The 16,563-nt window shown below is 37.9% G+C and overlaps 4 protein-coding genes across 9 annotated transcripts in view; 3 read left to right on the forward strand and 1 right to left on the reverse strand.

The window, feature by feature from the left end:
• Positions 1-2,547, forward strand: part of nxn (nucleoredoxin) — an 81,229-nt gene extending 78,682 nt beyond the window's left edge. For both annotated transcript variants that reach the window (XM_038303387.1, XM_038303388.1), the window contains one exon: positions 1,581-2,547. In XM_038303387.1, the coding sequence (XP_038159315.1) occupies positions 1,581-1,763 (183 nt within the window). In that variant the 3' untranslated portion in view covers positions 1,764-2,547. The remainder of the gene's footprint in view (positions 1-1,580) is intronic.
• Positions 2,548-4,599: 2,052 nt separating this feature from the next.
• Positions 4,600-8,560, reverse strand: mrm3a (mitochondrial rRNA methyltransferase 3a). Its single transcript, XM_038303287.1, has 4 exons — positions 8,161-8,560; positions 5,758-6,002; positions 5,521-5,682; positions 4,600-5,260 (listed from the first exon to the last, which is right to left on the reverse strand). Exons 1-4 carry the CDS (start codon positions 8,532-8,534, stop codon positions 4,671-4,673), a joined length of 1,371 nt encoding a protein of 456 aa, XP_038159215.1. The 5' UTR covers positions 8,535-8,560; the 3' UTR covers positions 4,600-4,670.
• Positions 8,561-9,445: 885 nt separating this feature from the next.
• glod4 (glyoxalase domain containing 4) lies at positions 9,446-11,810 on the forward strand. Its single transcript, XM_038303333.1, has 9 exons — positions 9,446-9,605; positions 9,785-9,834; positions 9,925-10,045; positions 10,457-10,601; positions 10,828-10,964; positions 11,051-11,137; positions 11,220-11,333; positions 11,411-11,497; positions 11,591-11,810. Exons 1-9 carry the CDS (start codon positions 9,516-9,518, stop codon positions 11,654-11,656), a joined length of 897 nt encoding a protein of 298 aa, XP_038159261.1. The 5' UTR covers positions 9,446-9,515; the 3' UTR covers positions 11,657-11,810.
• A 1,447-nt stretch (positions 11,811-13,257) lies between these two features.
• LOC119795361 (protein KIAA0100-like) overlaps positions 13,258-16,563 on the forward strand; it is a 30,971-nt gene continuing 27,665 nt past the window's right edge. For 2 of the 5 annotated variants that reach the window (XM_038303337.1, XM_038303338.1), the window contains exons 1-5: positions 13,259-13,455; positions 13,942-14,082; positions 14,154-14,280; positions 16,214-16,263; positions 16,374-16,515. In XM_038303337.1, coding sequence (XP_038159265.1) covers positions 14,012-14,082; positions 14,154-14,280; positions 16,214-16,263; positions 16,374-16,515 — 390 coding nt within the window. In that variant the 5' untranslated portion in view covers positions 13,259-13,455; positions 13,942-14,011. Of the gene's footprint in view, positions 13,456-13,941; positions 14,083-14,153; positions 14,281-16,213; positions 16,264-16,373; positions 16,516-16,563 lie in introns of all 5 variants that reach the window. The other 3 variants (XM_038303334.1, XM_038303335.1, XM_038303339.1) reach the window with 3 other exon arrangements.

Below are 16,563 nucleotides of genomic sequence, written 5' to 3' on the forward strand. Positions count from 1 at the left end.
TGAACATTAATCTGAAAGGCATTTAGACTTCAGGATATTGTGTAATAGGACCTTGGTAAATCCTGTATATTTTCAGCATGGAGATTTTTTTAAAGTCTATAATTAAGGTGATCCTGAGGGAGAAAAAGGGATGACGCAGGACTCCCATATGGTAACTTTGGGTCCTTCAACACATCAGTATGTTTACCAGAAACTCTTAGGTCTTTGTGGGCAGATGGAAACCAGAGGGGAGATCTACAATTCACTCCTAAGGAGTGTGCAGTAGTAAAGCTACTTATTTTATAAGGCAGAATATAAAATATTTCAGATAAAGATGCTGCTGTTCAGCTTCTTTATTCAAAGCGATCCGCTTCAAAGGTAGTCCTTCTGATTGTTATTTTCAAGTACGTCTGTAATCTTGTCTGAATTCCCGAGTTACAGTCAAATTCAGGGACTAAAACATTCAAATGTGGAGTTATGAATAAATTGTTAATATAAAGTGTTTCTCTTTATGTGCTCTGGGGGTCTAATTTATCTGGAGCTCTTTTATAACATCTATACGTGGTTGGGGAGAATGAGAAGACACAAATTTTCTCACCACATCGTTACAAATTTAATGCAGCAAACAAGAATTTTATGTAAATAATTAATAAAAAGATGAAGTCGAAATGAAAAAAGTGAGCAAAATTTAAGATTTCCCTTAAAAACCCTTGACATGGACTGAATAGAAAAGACTGGCTTTTGAACATGTTTGCTTTTCCAACTTAACTTGGATGTTTAATTGTTTGGCATAGAGTTGATTCACTGCATAGAGAGTATGTTTCGGCTTATTTGTAAAATAAAATACTTTAACTTGGCATAATTCATTATATAGTTATTATTAGGCTGAGTAATGTTGTTCTAATATAAACCGAGGTCTTTTTCATCCCATCTAAATACTTTAAACATCGACAGATTTTTACGTGAAGCAGATTAGTTTTTCAGAGCATTAGTCAGTTAGGAACCCCCTTGGTCAGGGGTCTGCAACCTTTTATATGCAAAGAGCCATTTTGCCCTAAATCTAGCAGAGTAAAAGTCAGTTTTTGTTGCCATAATTCCATGACTTTAAAAAAAAAAAAAACACAACATATTATGTTTTGTTAAATATCTGACATGAGAAAGAAAAGAAAAAGCGATTCATAAAGACAAAGCCTGGATTATTCTCTATAGGCTATTATTTGATGTAAAAGAATCATTTTAGAATGACTGATTTCCAAGCTAATTAGATAAAAACTGGCTCTAAAAACATATTTCCTCTTTAAATGTCATTCTGAAATAAAAATTCAATTAAAATATTTTTTTTATCAAAACCACTAAAGCTTCTAAGACTGGTATGTGTTATTATATTTCACATTTAGTTCTAAATATTGTTTTTAAGCTACTATTAAAAGCCATGGTACTAAAGCAAAAGAGCTTATCTGTATTTGTGTTGACAGCTTTGATCTCATAACATCCCTCTTTTTTTCTTTCAAGCAGAAAATTTCTAAAAAGCCTTCAACAGTTTTTTTCCTTCCAGGTGTCTGCAAGTCTGTTGCATTATGTAATCCTCTCTTCCTCTGCAGGACGACATGAGCGACTCGCTGCGGGATTACACCAACCTCCCGGAGGCCGCCCCGCTGCTCACCATCCTGGACATGTCTGCTCGTGCCAAGTACGTCCGAGACGTGGAGGAGATCACGCCGGCCGTCGTGGAGCAATTTGTTAACGAGTTCCTGGCTGAAAAGCTCAAACCGGAACCCATCTAAAGAGGCTTAGAGCAGGAAATGGACATGCTAAAAAAAAAAAATAATAATAATAAAAAAATAAAAAGACTGTCACCCATCCCTGATCTGCTCACACGCCTCTCTGTCTATTCGTGCTTTCATTCACCTCCCCTCCTGACTGTTAAATTTACAAAATGTCTCCTTCCTACTGGCATTTTAACATCTTAAAAAACATTTTCCTATTTCATGGAGTCCTCTCTTTCTCCCGTGGTGCCTTGCATAGTCCATACAGTAATATATGAGGAGATTCTGTATTTGTTTTTTGTTTTTTTTATACACATAATGGCATTTCTGATTTGTATAGACAACCTGAGGATCACACAATGGACCTACTTATTAAAGCTGATGCTTTGCTTTCTGTTTTCACTGCAGATTTGTGTTCCTTTAGGTTTCTGAATGACGCTGAGAAAGAATGCAATGCAGCTGTGCAGTAATCCATCCGCATATCAGCGGGCAGTTGGATGTAGCTGTAGACCTATTTAAAAAGCCATGATGGGTGCTCAGACATTAAACAGTACGCAGCCTGCTTGGAACAGACTGCCGGCTGACTGCGGCGTGTCACCAGTTGTTAGTGCTGATTTCATCTCAAGGTCATTTTGAGGATTTTCTGTGAAGGTCCACTGAAGGAAAGAAAAAAAAAGGACAGGATGTGCTGCAGCCTCCAAAAAGAGGCCTTTTTGAGAAGCGTCAAATGTATAAACTGTTATTCTCTGTTACTTCAGCCATGACTTCTCTAACACATTAAAAACTCACTGGCAAGAACAAAGTTCTGTCCTGGATTTTCTTATTTTATGTTACAAGACGTGAACCAGGTATTGTTCCAAATGTTTAAAGGAACTTGAACTTACAACATAAAGTACAGAGTCTTTAAATTAGAAGGTTTTACAGATGAAGACAAATCAACTGTTCATATTTAAAGTTTCTAACTGATTTAAAGAAAGAGAAAGCAGCACGGTTGTATAGTGAGTAAAAATGAAAAATGTTGTGCTGCAAATCTCAGGTAAACAATACAGATGATTAATTGACGCTTATCAGTCATCATTCCTGAAAAACAAAACGTTGGTCTGAATAAAACGAAACCTGCAGCGCAATGCTTCAAATTAATAGAGACAGAAACTAGCAATTATTGTAGTGAAGGAGCTGAACCTGCAGGTCATCAGAAGTCACTAAACTGAAATGGAAAACCTCTCAATTTTCCCACAGAAGGCATCTTGGTGAAATCTTATGACTTAAAGCTGATGAAACCCACTAAATGCACATTTATTTTATTTTTTTTTTTGTATTTTGATATGTATATATATATATATATATATATATATATATATATATATATATATATATATATATATATATATATACACAGACAAAGGAAAAATACAGGGATGTTATGGTCTGTGATCAGAGTGAAGACTGCTGACTATTTAGAGTGGTCTATTTAAGCATATCAATGGAAAGTTAGGTGGAAGGAAAAAGGTGTTTCAAGAGCCACCAGAGGAGGATATATCCAGGACATGGACTACTGCCTGTTAACAAAGTCCTAGACCAGAGATGCCACTAAAAGCATGAATGGGCTGGGAGAATAAATACTATACTGTTCTTCAAAGACCCAAAGTCCTATTTTAAAATAGTAGACTTTTTTTCAGTCTCATTTAAAAATATAGACTCAAAAGAAAAAAGGGGGAGATAATCCCAACTATCATAGATTCAGTCAGTGATGATTTTGGGAGGCATGACCTCTGATTTCCTTTTTCCAGTATGACTGGGGATCTGCCCCCACTGCCTTAAGTATAAATGACTGGTTTAATGACTAATTGTCCTGACCCAAAAACTACAGAATACAAATGCAGTGTTAACAGCAATATGAGGAAAAAAGCGGATGGCCCTGATATAGATTCAACCAATGAAATGTTCAAATATAATTTAATATTTAATATTAAAAATACATAAAGTCAGGATTGGATTGTCTGGTCAAATACTAAAATATTTGAAATAAAATGTTAAATATTTAATATTTTCAAAATCCTACAATAAAGAAAAAAAAGTTTGTTCAGGAATTATTAAAAACAGAACAAATGGTTTTATAGGACATAAAATCTGGTTCCAGAGAAGAAGCCTTTGATATTGAACAGAAAACAGAATCTGATGTTTTAAACACAAGTAGGTGAGATTCTTAGCCTTTCTAGTTAATTAAGAAAAAAAACATGAAAAGTTGTTAAAAAAAAGTTGTTTTTACAACTATTTGGTAAATCCACATTATATATTTAGCAACTTAAGTTTTCAAAGTAAAGGAGCACTAGCTGCTTCTGTTCCAGAATGACAGAAAGAAATTAAAACAAAACACTTCTGTAGCAGCAGGATTTTATTAAGATATGATGTAACTGGATTAGTCCCAACTATGCTGCACTGTGCTGAAAAATGATAAATATGAGTGTAGTACAAAGATAGATTAGTACAAAAGCTTAGTTTTCTTTAAGCAAGGCCTTTATTTACTTTTAATAAATAATTAAAACATGCAAAGGGAGTTGCTGCAAAGCATTGAGTGTTTCTACTGTCCAGTACATGGACATAAGAAAAACAAAAATCCAAAACATTGAAACAAAAATTGACAAAACAAATCCCCAAAATATTGTGCATTAAATATAAAGGAGAGTTTTACCTTTTGTTATTTTATCACCCTACAATTTCTTATTAGATTTGGCACCAAAGAATTGCTCTAAATGGATTTATTATGGAAGTTATTTCCAATCTTAAGAAAAAAGCCTAAGCTTGGCTCTCAACTACTAAGATTATTTTTACAGATAAGACAAGATGTTCCACATTTTAGGTGAAATTCATCAGTTTATTGCAGAGAATTACCAAACATTATACATTTAGTTCCACCTTGAACAATTATGAGAGCTTTCTCTCTGCCTTAGACTCCAGTCTCTTCTTCCCAGATGTCTGCAGGAGCTTTAGCAGCTGCCTCCTGCCCTCAAACAAAAGGATACTAGCAGCCATGGCTGAGTTCAAGCTGTCCACTCCTGGAACAACAGGAATAAAGACTCTATAACCATTGGTTTTCTCCGCCAACTGGACCGCCTCTGTACTCAGACCATGTGTCTCTCCACCAATCACCAGAGCAGCGGGACTCTGAGCCCAGCTCTCGAAGTAGACCTTGGGTTCCAGTCTGGGGAGGGAAATCTCCTCGTCTTCTGACTCTGAACCTGAATCTGAATGGTATTCCTCGTACTTCATCTTTTTCCTGTTAGATGATGAGCTGATCCAACCATAATCTCCTGGTTTGGAGAGCCGTGGAGTCCTATCATCCTCTTTGTTTCCTCTTAGTTGATGACCGCAAGAACTGTCAGCCACGTGCACAGCCACAGCGTTAGAGAAATGGTTTTTTATCTCATCCCAGTCCAGGTTGTGAAAAATAGGGAGTCGGAAATGGGCGCCCATGGCAGCACGAAGGACTTTAGGCTCCCAAGCATCAACGCAACCTGTTGATAAATAAAACAATCAGTTTCCCTAAATAGAAAAAAAACAATGTAATAATTATGGAAAATTATTTAAAGTTTAAAAACTATCAAATTAGTGATCCATATAAACCCGTCTATCCATCAATCTTCCTATAGTCTGTGGCATTTTTCTATTACGTTAGGGTGAGTCTTTTTAGTCATAATATTATAATGGTCTAAAAAGAAGATTTCAAAGTTAAAGTTCATTCTCTAGATTCAAACCTTCCACTGTCAGCAGTTACCTTTGCTAAGAAGGACGTCATGGCAGCCAGCTGCTGCAGCACATCGCAGCATGGTCCCCAGATTCCCAGGATCACGGACATTGTCACATATCAGGGACAACGGCATCGACTGACCTCTTTGTAAATAGTTCAGCCGTGAAGGATCAGGCCGGGAAAATATAGCTGCAGAACACCAACAAAATCTACTTAAAAAACACTTAATTATCTGTACTTGATTACTAAATATCTGATCCTTACCGATCACTCCCTGTGGAGCCACAACATCCGACCAGATCTTAATATCCTCAAACTTGACTTTGACAATTGATGCCCCCCTCAGCTTGTCCAGTGGCAGCTCCCGGAGCCGATCCAGAGAGCTGAAGAAGACGGTCTGTGGGCGAGCGCCGGCCTCCAAAGCATCACAAATCAAACGCCTGCCCTCCAGGAGGATTTTCCCCTGGTGCTCCCGAAATGTCCTGGATCGGGCAACGCTGACTAACCTCCTGCAGAACAGCAGTACGTAGATAAGCAAATGAATCCTCTTTGTTTATAATCCTAGTCTGTTCAGAAACACCTAATATATCAATTATCATAGACACGTCCCTAACATCTATTCTGGTTGATCAAAATCCACCCGACATGCATGGAAATCATTTTGGTTTTCAGACCTCAGATTAGAGGTCAAAATAACATAATCTGGCCATAATGTGACTTTAATAGTGATTTACTTAAAAACATAAATAATAAGGCATAATTTAGGTATGATTTGACAGACATGAGCAGAATGGTCACCTGGCATGATTTTATTTTTAAATGAATGAAATCTAGTCTTTCAGGATGAATCTTAAAAGCAGGAATGATTACTCTAGTTTAAATTCGATAATCTGCGTCTGAACGAGGCTGTAGGGCTGTCAGAGGTATTGAGACTCAAACACTGTTTCCAGATAAAATGCTAATTTGACATGGTATCTATACTTAACACAAATGTAGATATTTATTTTAGATTTCTGGATTATTTGTGCATTTGAAGAATAATAACTCACACTACCTAAAATATTTTTATTAAATTGTGTTATATTTGGGTTATTTTACATTTAATTGAACACATTTTTTAAACTAATAAAATCTCTGATTCTTTTAAGAAAGAATCTTCCGTGTCAAAACTGAAAACGGTGCGTTCTTTATTATATTATGCCGTTAATTATTTGCCGTTTTTTCATCCCCATGATATGCAAAAAATAGTATTGAGTGTAGATATTTTTCTGGATATGTATAATAAGTTTGAAATGTTAGTAACTTGGCAACTCTAAGATGTTGTTTTCTGATTAACTATGAACTATTTTTTTTTTTAACTAAAGCATTTTTAAATGCCATGATAATCACATTTAATCATTTCATGCCAATTAAGGCCCTAATTTAAAATATAATAATTTAATGACTTTTAATTATTTTTAATGACCCGTGGAAACCCTGATTCACAAACATGAACATACAAACAGGTAATTCATACAATAATAAAAAAATGTATTTAGAGATGACTTTTATTGAGTTTATTTCATGGTGCATTGAAAACTAAATCTATATCCTTTACCATTACTTATACCACTGAAGAGTTTTTAAATTGTACATTATAATCACACCTGTAAAGTACTCTAGTTGGATTTTATGTAACAAAAGCAGCATAGAGTTGTAGAGTGGAGTTCAAATAGAGCTGGTTTGTTGTTAATCATGACAGATGGAGATAGGGAAGGCAAAAAAACTACAATAATCTACATCACCTAAACACAACACCCCTACACAAAAACATGGCGGTGGTAGAGTCATGCTGTTACTTGGATTATTATTATTAGGAGGATAAGTTGATAGTAAAAATAATGAAAGCCTACGTTCTCTAAATTCTTACCATGGTATTTGATTTTATTTTTTTTCCGTCTGTCATATACAGTTACATTAAAAACAACTTTGTGCTTTTAATCTAGATAAATGTGCAAACAATTATTAAGCTGTTCAATAGAATAACAACTTCAAAAAGGTCAGTATGACAGCTATGTAAAATCAGCTTGTATAAACACCTTTTGCAATGGCGTAGGCCCTTAAGCAACATTATCTGAGAGCTCCTTCCAGCAGCTCTTCTTTGCTTTTTCTTTTCTGGAATCCGCTTAAGTACTTCTTATTGGTATCGATCGTCGCTTACACATAACGGCTGTGGTTTTAATCTACGTTCTGGATTACCCATAATTCCAAGCGGGAGTGTAAAGAATAAAATGCTCAAATACATCGTTCTTTTAAGATCTTTATTGTGTTTTGAAACATATTATATGAGTGTATTTATTACCAACCGTCTAATGAACTATACACAGTTATTAACATAGTAATTAAAAGAACCACTGTCACCATTATGTAGAAATCTAAGCATTGTTGGGGTATAAATACAGCCCGGTCAGGCAATCATCCATTGTGTAGGTATAAAAGAATTTTTGGCACCATTACATCTGCAAAGAGAAATCCTAAACCACAAAAGTGTAAGGGGGTCGCTAAGCAACTGCAGTCTCTGCTTACCGATATTTACACCATTGACGTTTTAGAATACTTTCTATAATAAAAAAAAAAAATTAGAAATAGACACATTGAGCACAACTTTCCGCTGCCCGTTTTACTCACGATAATCTCTTATCTCCAGGAAAGGCTCTCTCGTAGCGCAGTCCTTCTACCTGGTCCGCAGTGATGGTGAAATGGGGATGCTTTGCGGTTTCACTCCTGGTGTTAGCAGGGTCAGTCCTGTCAGGATGCCTCGTTGGAGCTGCAGGACTGTTTCCTTTCACCTCCTGCTTCGCTGCCAGAGCATCAGGCCGAGAAGGCAGCGGCTGTTTGGGAGCTTTAGCCGCTTGGTCCTCAAAACTCAGCACCTTGACAGGTTTCCTCCTCAGGCCGCGAACAAAGCGCTTCGGATCAACAATAATATCGCTCCTTGAAGAAAGAAATACGGATTCTTCTATTGGGAACAGAAGTCTCACGCCTCGTAAGAGCGCAGCCATTTTTATTACTTCTTCTCTCCAAAACATTAAAAAGGTGCCTACTGCCACCTACCGGTAAATAACCTGCATATATACATTTAAAGGAATAGTACACCCAAAACATGATTAGCCTTCATTTTCTACTCACCCCCATGCTGAACAACACTCTGGAGTACTTTTTTGATATCTCAAATGCATCTGGAGATCTGGGAGGCTTCTTGCTGTCTGCTGACATTCAAATAATGGAGGTCTATGGTGACCGAGACAGAAAGGTCCATAAAAGTCCACAAAAAACGTGTCAATATTCCTCCATACTGCTCGTCCAATGTATTCCAAGTGTCCTGAGTGGGTAGCATCCAGAATTTACTCGAAACGAAGTCATTTAGAATGTTTTTAGAGCATAAACAGTAGTGTATAGGATTTCCTGAAAGCGCGCACACGCGCGCTCACGACGCTACGGAAGCCGGCAGACCAAACCAGCGCATTCAGCTCGGCAAAGAACTCATGCTCTTCCTCAACACTGAAGTCCTCAGATATTTTTCTTTCGTTGTTTCTTTCTTTGCACCGGTAAACAGCACATTTTAAGATTGACATTTCCCAGTATTGTTAGTACACACTCACTTTTTTATATAATATTAAACTATGTCATTTTTTCCCTCCATTAATCACCTCCTTCTGTGTATTAAAGTTGCAACAGATGTTCTCACACAAATATTATATATTAAAGTATAACTTCAGCATCATTAACTGCTTTTTTTGTCATCAAATCAAAATCCGATTTAACATTTCATAAATCCGATCTTTGAACGTTTTTTAGGTTCTTTACCTGCTTTCATAGTTCCATTCCAGTCCATCCATTCATATTAATTCATTCATTTAGCTTGCTGACCGAAGCTCAAATGTCCGAGGTAACTAGAACGCAACACTCCCATTTGTTATTGGATCAGAGCGAAATCGATCATTCAGGAAGCTTAATCGAGCTCCTTGACAGGATCAGTAAACATGGCTCTGAGACGAGCGCTACATTTCGTCTTTAAAGTCGGTGACCGCCCTAAAACAGCCACCTTTTACCGGGAAGTCCTCGGCATGAAGGTAGTAGGTCTGAGCTGCTTTAGCTGCATCAACATTTGACGGCAGTTTTTCCCACTATTTCGCTCCTTCTGATGATGATTCTGTTGCACAACCGTTACAATAGTTCCTTATTGTCCAGGATGTGAAACTGTGTTGTTATGAAAGCTTTAATATTTTCAAGTTTCTTTAATTTCCTTTAGATTTTACGACACGAAGAGTTTGAGGAAGGCTGCAAAGCAACTTGCAACGGGTATTTAATATAGAGCCAAGTCACAGCCTGCAGATGCACTTTGTACTCACAGAGCCCATTAAGCCTTTATCTTTATCTTCACCCCTTCAGCCCCTATGACGGAAAATGGAGCAAGACAATGGTTGGCTTTGGTCCAGAAGATGACCACTTCGTAGCTGAGCTCACCTATAATTACGGGGTGGGAGAGTATCAACTGGGCAACGACTTCTTGGTGAGTGAAAGTGGGTTTTAAGAAGTCCATCCATCCATTTTCGTTACACTTTTAATCCCAAGTGGGGTCGCGAGGGGTGAAAGCCAGGGTACACCCTGGACAGGTCGCCAGTCCATCGCAATGCAACATAGAGACAAACAACCAATCATACACACACTCACACTTAAGGACAATATAGAGAAGCAACAATCATGTTTTTGGACTGGGAGGAAGCCAGAGTACCCAGAGAGAACCCACGCATACTCAGGGAGAACATGCAGAAAGACCAGAAATCGAACCCAGAACCTTCTTAATGCAAGGCAGCAATGCTATTCACTGCGACACTGAGCAGCCCGTTTTAAGAAGTCATAAAGGATCATCTGTGTTGCAGCAGAGTTCAGTCCAGACCTGTGCTTATTGTTTTCTCCTTAGGGTCTTACCCTGCAGTCCAGCCAAGCAGTAAGCAATGCTAAACGCCTTGGATGGCCTCTGACTCAGGTGGAGGAAGCTCTTTATTTAACCCAAGCTCCTGGAGGATATCCTTTCTACATCGTGGACAAAGAACAGCCTGCACACGGTGAACATTTAAAAAGAAACACCATTGTGATCTAATCACTACTACTGAGTACCAGCTCTATAATTACGTATGTTAAGAAGAATTCAAAATAACTCGCACATGTTTCTAAATAATCATAATATATAGCTGTTATTAGATATATATTTTTAACTTAATGATCACAGCGTAGCTACGTTTAATCACGCTTTGTGGTCAAAGCATATAATCATTGATTATTTGTCTCTAGATCCTGTACAGAAAGTTTCCCTTGGCGTGTCAGACCTCCAGAGATCGACTCACTACTGGGCTAAGCTGTTGGGAATGACAGTGATGGACAGGAGTGAGGAGAAAAAAACGGTGCTGTTGGGATTTTCTGACTCTCAAGTAAGATAAAGAGGTGAATAAATTAGGCAAATACAGAGTATTGCCCCTAAGTATCGCCTATAATTTAGATTTTTGGATTTATGTAGTGCAAACTGGAGCTTCGAGATGTTGGAGGGAAGGTTGATCATGGAACAGCATTTGGGAGAATAGCATTTTCATGTCCCATAGATCAGGTAAACTGCTGAGAGAGAAAAAAAACAACTTATTTTCTTGTTTATAGAAATATGACTGGGGGTTAATGTTTCCATTTCATAGCTGCCTGATATTGAAGCCTTGATGAAAAAGGAAAATGAAAAAATCCTCACCCCCTTGGTCAGCCTTGACACCCCTGGGAAAGCCACAGTGGAAGTGGTTATTCTAGCTGACCCTGTAAGTGTCTACAGAAAAAAAAATGTTTTAATCATTTAGAATTAAATTAAAGCATGAAACCTTTGTTGTTTTTTTAGGATGGTCATGAAATTTGCTTTGTTGGAGATGAGGCCTTCAGGCAGCTCTCTGCTGTGGATCCCAAAGGAAATGAACTGCTTGATAAAGTCAGAATTGTTTTAGATTTCACACTTCATGTAAAACCAAGTGTAAATGCTGCTTAACTGTCTTTTTTTATGTGATTGTTTTTGTTTTTTTAGGCTATGGCAGAAGATAAAAGCGATGAGTGGTTTGCCAAACACAATAAACAAAAAGCTGCTGCCTGAGACAAAGGAGGCCACGGCGGATAACTTTGGACCATGAGATTCTGAACAAGGCACCATTAGAGAAATATGTTTCATAACATCATCTCTATTCTGCTGTATTATTAAGTTAGTTTTCTAAAATAGGAAACTAATAATAAAAAAAATCTGAAAAGTGTGGTACATTTTTATTTATTCTTCACTTTTTAATCTCCAAGTAAAACACATTTAAAAACTATTCTTAAAACTTCCTTTTATTTGTAAGCAAAGTCTAGGTGTGTGATTTCATTTCAGTGCACAGTTGTTGTGAGAAGGCTTTAGACTTTTGTTAGATGACATCATGAAGACCAAACAAGATGGGAGTTGTCAAGAAACAAGGAGAGCAATAATCAGAGGCACAGTCAAGAGGTCTAGGATAACTGTTGGAGAACCGCTGAGATCTGCTGCTCAGTGCACAGAATCTGTTGGCAAATAGTTGTGCATCTCACTAATCTGGTTTTTAAGGAGAAACCCACTATAATCCCTTTCACAGGCCACATTAAAGACGGCAAACATGTTCTAGTTGGAACAAAATGCCATATTTGGATCAATTGCAAAGGTCTGGTGGAAGGTTGAGAATGCACATCACAAATCAGCCACAAGTGTTTCATTTTTAACATGGAAATGAAACACTTTGCATGCAAATTATCAAGGTTGTACAGTACCATTAAGATTAAAATTGGTAAAAAGGGCAACTTTGTACTAGAAAGTTTTCTACTGAAGAGAAAAAAAAAGTTAACTGATTTTTAAATATTTCAGTTTAATATGGGAAAAGTCAGAATTCTGACTTTTTTTCTCAGAATTATGACTTTTAACCTCAGAATTCTGATTTTTAATCTCAGAATTATGACTTTTAATCTCAGAATGTTGGATCTTAATGTAGATGGTCACCATGAAGGAAGAGATGTGGGAGCACTCGGCCTCACTGACAAAGATGTGAGTTGTTTGAGAGAGCCAGTGACACATTGGTGGAAAATTACGAAATTAGGCGACTTATGTACCCAAGTGGTCCCTGGTGATTAATTAATGGAAGAGCAGAAGGTTATTAAAAAAAGAGAGAGTTTAGTCTCTAAACCAGACATGGCTACGGCTTGATGCTAACATGTTTGTTAGCTGTCAGAATTCAGTTAGAATTCTGAGATTAAAGTCTGAATTCTGAGAAAAAAGACAAATTCTGATATTGCAGTCAGGATTCTGAGATTACAGTCAAAATTCTGAGAAAAAAGTACAAATTCTGAGATACAGTCTGAATTCTGAGATTAAAGCCAGAATTCTGAAATTAAAGTCAGAATTCTGAGATTACAGTCAGAATTCTGAGAAAAAAATCAGAATTCTGAGATTAAAGTCAGAATTCTGAGGAAAAAAAAGTACGAGTTTTGAGGAAAAAATTCAGAATTCTGAGAAAAAAGTACGAATTCTCAAATTAAAGTCAGAATTCCGAGATTAAATTTAGAATTCTGAGATTAAAGTCAGAATTCTGACTTTTCTGTCATACTGAAATGAAAGTTAAAAAGTCAGTTAACTTATTTTTTTGCCACTGGCCCTAATCCTCTTCCGTAGTTTTCAGTAAACTTGTGTTATTTATTTTCTTAATCAGTCCAAGTGAGAAGTCGTTGAATTGTACAGGATAAGTCCAGTGAGAAAGTTCTTGTTTGGTGTCAAATGATGTGCCAGCTGGGCGGACCAGAACTGAACCGTGTTTACTGAGCAATCATCTGTCTGTAAACCTGCTCTCTCTGCGGCATTTTGCAGGGACAGCCCGCTGCTTTCAGCTATCTGGGAGGGTGAGCCTGCTAATCAACAACAGACAGCCAACACTGACCACAAATATTCCCAGTTCCTACAAATAACCAAGCTAATTAGTGTTTAGTCGCGCGGCTGTGCTTAAACCGTTGGCACTAGCGTTAGCACGCTAGCTTGTTAGCATCGATTTGCTGCTAATTTATTTTTTCGTGTGACGCGGCGTCTAAAGTGTTTAACTGTTTCGTGTGAGGCTAGCTCGTTTTAACGCTTTCACCTCGTTTTAACATAATATATTTTTATTTCAGTTTACAGCCAGCGGGTTTTGGTAAATTTCTCTTCGTTAGCTAACTTTACAAAGTTTAACTACGTGCTATGTGGCAGTCCCCTCAAACTATTACTGCAACATTAGCACCGTGTGGCTGATTCTGAAAGTTAACCAGTCTCTAAACGCTCACAGGATATGTACTGCTTGTGTTTTACATTTAGCAGACACGTTAATGACACCGTTATGGCTTCCTCTTTGACAGCAGCTGATGGCAGATAAGCGCCAGCCACACTCATGTCCGAGGATCTGGGTGTGAAACAACTCGAGACACAATGTCTCTCGTCCTGATATCCTTTCTTCTAGCGGTCCTGCTCGGCCTCTTGTTGCTCTGTATCGTTTCCAGGTAAGATCTGCCATGTTTTATGTGTAAAACCTCACAGGTTTGGATCTAAACACGGTGGGTTTTGGTTCCAGATGGCTGATCTGCTCCCTGGTAGTCCGGATCTTCCAGGCTGCTGTGAATGCTGAGCTGAAGATCAAATCAGTGGGGCTGTTTTCTGTCCAAGGAGTCAGTATCCAGTTTCACCCTCAGCATACACTGGTAAGGAAAACATGACATTTATCATGTGAGCTGTGACTGATCCAGGAATACATATGCATCTTAAGAAGTTTTAATATTATGGAAAAGTTAGTTTTCTTTAATTCAGCGTTGAAGCTCATTATATAGATTACACTTTTATTCTATTTTTAGCTGAATATAACTAATTGCCTATGAGTTTCTCTGAAAAAATTAATAATGAAATAAGTAAATATGTTTTTACACAGTAAATATCAAGTCCAAGTTTTCCAAAGAACTTTAATGATAATTTAACTTTATTGATCTCACACTGGAGTAAGTTATCTCTGCATTTAACCCATCACCTTGGGGAGCAGTGGGCTGCCGTTGTGCGGCGCCCAGAGAGCAGTGTGGGGTAATGGGGGTTTGTTTACACTCCCCCACCAGCTTTCTGTCGCGCTTATTACGTCACAGTCAGTTGCGCTTATTGGTCAGAGCGTTGGCCAATAGGCACAGACATGGTTTAAAAAAAAACTGGTTGTTCTCATCAGCAATCCTCCGATGTCTCATTCATCAGGGCCAGACTAAATTACTTATTTAATCTCACATTTAGTCTGGTTTATTAAAGGAGAAGTTCGGTTTTTTACACTTTAAGCCCATTTTCTGTAGTGTCCAGGATGAAATCGAATGATCGACACCAAAAGTTTGACAATTGGTCCTGTCTCTGCTTTTTGGCTCATTTAGAATCCACCCCTGACTGCTTTAGAATGGCTTGCATAGAGCATGTCCGATAATGTCCTTAAAACAACCTTAAACGTTCTTTTTTTTAAATATGCTACTCACCGGGTCGTCAGCGCTGTTCAATGACGTTCCAAAAAAAGTTTCGTAAAGAAAAAATGTTCCTGTAGTGTTTTATTTAGCATTTTGTAAATCCCATTGAGTTCTGTAGGAATAGTCAATATTCCGCTGCCACCGGAAACGGAAATGGAGCCTGTTTACACAGTTGTAGTCTTTTCGCTTCACTCTGTGTACTCCGACGTCGAGGTGCTAACGTCTCTGTTAAACACTTTAAAAAACTCTGAAAATGGAATACGAAAGGTGGATTCTTGATTCTCGACGTCGGAGTACACAGAGAAGCGAAAAGACTACAACTGTGTAAACAGGCTCCATTTCCGTTTCCGGTGGCAGCGGAATATTGACTATTCCTACAGAACTCAATGGGATTTACAAAATGCTAAATAAAACACTACAGGAACGTTTTTTCTTCACGAAACTTTTTTTGGAACGTCATTGAACAGCGCTGACGACCCGGTGAGTAGCATATTTTAAAAAAAGAACGTTTAAGGTTGTTTTAAGGACATTATCGGACATGCTCTATGAAAGCCATTCTAAAGCAGCCAGGGGTTGATTCTAAATGAGCCAAAAAGCAGAGACAGGAGCAATTGTCAAACTTTTGGTGTCGATCATTCGATTTCATCCTGGACACTACAGAAAATGGGCTTAAAGTGTAAAAAACCGAACTTCTCCTTTAAGCTACAGAGCGGAGGCTGTGGGGATCAAACAGGGTACTTGCACCCTTCTTAGAGCACAAGCACACTCTCTACAATGAGTTACTTCCCTGTTACTGCACACATTCACACACTTTGATGATGAACTACGTCGTGTCCACAGCTGCCCTGGGGCACGCTGATTGAAAAGACACTGCTGTACAGTCCCCCTCTGACAACAAATAGCAGAGCAGGAGCTCAAACTAACAACTGTTAGTGAACAACATTCAGTTCACAGACCTCCTCTAATAAATTATAGGCCAAAACACTTCTTCATTAAAGGAAATTAATTAAAAAAAAGTGCTTTATGCATCTAACTAAATTAATCAAAATGTGTTTAATTTTTTGAGCTGTCAAATAGCTGTACTCTCTTTTTAACCTACACTGTGATCATTCACTTAATAAATACTATTTCTACTGTCTTGGATCAGGAAATAGACAGAATATGGATTTCAAGTCGACTTCTAAACCAGGATTTACCGTAAGTTATACTCTACTTTCGCAGCTTTGTAATAAGTGATCAAAGTAAGTGTTAATAAGTGTTAATTTATAACGGCGAGGGACTGAGCTGTTTTTGCTGTTTTGTTTCAGGCGGTACCTTGCATTATGTGTTGGTGACGTCCGGGTTAGGTTTGACCTTCAGGTGCCGCTGGGCCCACTGGTAAAGACCGGACATGGAAAAAAATCAAAGAAGGCTTCAATCAACCCCAAAACACTTAGCTTTCTGTCACAGGTATGTTGACTCCCTATCGTACGGCGCCAAAGCCTTTCTCTGTCTAAC

This window comes from Cyprinodon tularosa, unplaced genomic scaffold (genome assembly GCF_016077235.1).
Source record: "Cyprinodon tularosa strain WSP-4 unplaced genomic scaffold, ASM1607723v1 ctg51, whole genome shotgun sequence".
Taxonomy (NCBI): domain Eukaryota; kingdom Metazoa; phylum Chordata; class Actinopteri; order Cyprinodontiformes; family Cyprinodontidae; genus Cyprinodon; species Cyprinodon tularosa.

Excerpts from the sequence above, each read along its gene's own strand:
- glod4 (XM_038303333.1), top strand. The coding sequence starts at position 9,516 with ATGGCTCTGAGACGAGCGCTACATTTCGTCTTTAAAGTCGGTGACCGC. Across the intron at positions 9,606-9,784 it reads GGGAAGTCCTCGGCATGAAG|ATTTTACGACACGAAGAGTT; the intron begins GTAGTAGGTCTG and ends AATTTCCTTTAG. Across the intron at positions 10,965-11,050 it reads TGGGATTTTCTGACTCTCAA|TGCAAACTGGAGCTTCGAGA; the intron begins GTAAGATAAAGA and ends GGATTTATGTAG.
- mrm3a (XM_038303287.1), bottom strand. The coding sequence starts at position 8,534 with ATGGCTGCGCTCTTACGAGGCGTGAGACTTCTGTTCCCAATAGAAGAA. Across the intron at positions 5,683-5,757 it reads GGCTCCACAGGGAGTGATCG|CTATATTTTCCCGGCCTGAT; the intron begins GTAAGGATCAGA and ends GGTGTTCTGCAG. Across the intron at positions 5,261-5,520 it reads TGACGTCCTTCTTAGCAAAG|GTTGCGTTGATGCTTGGGAG; the intron begins GTAACTGCTGAC and ends ATTTATCAACAG.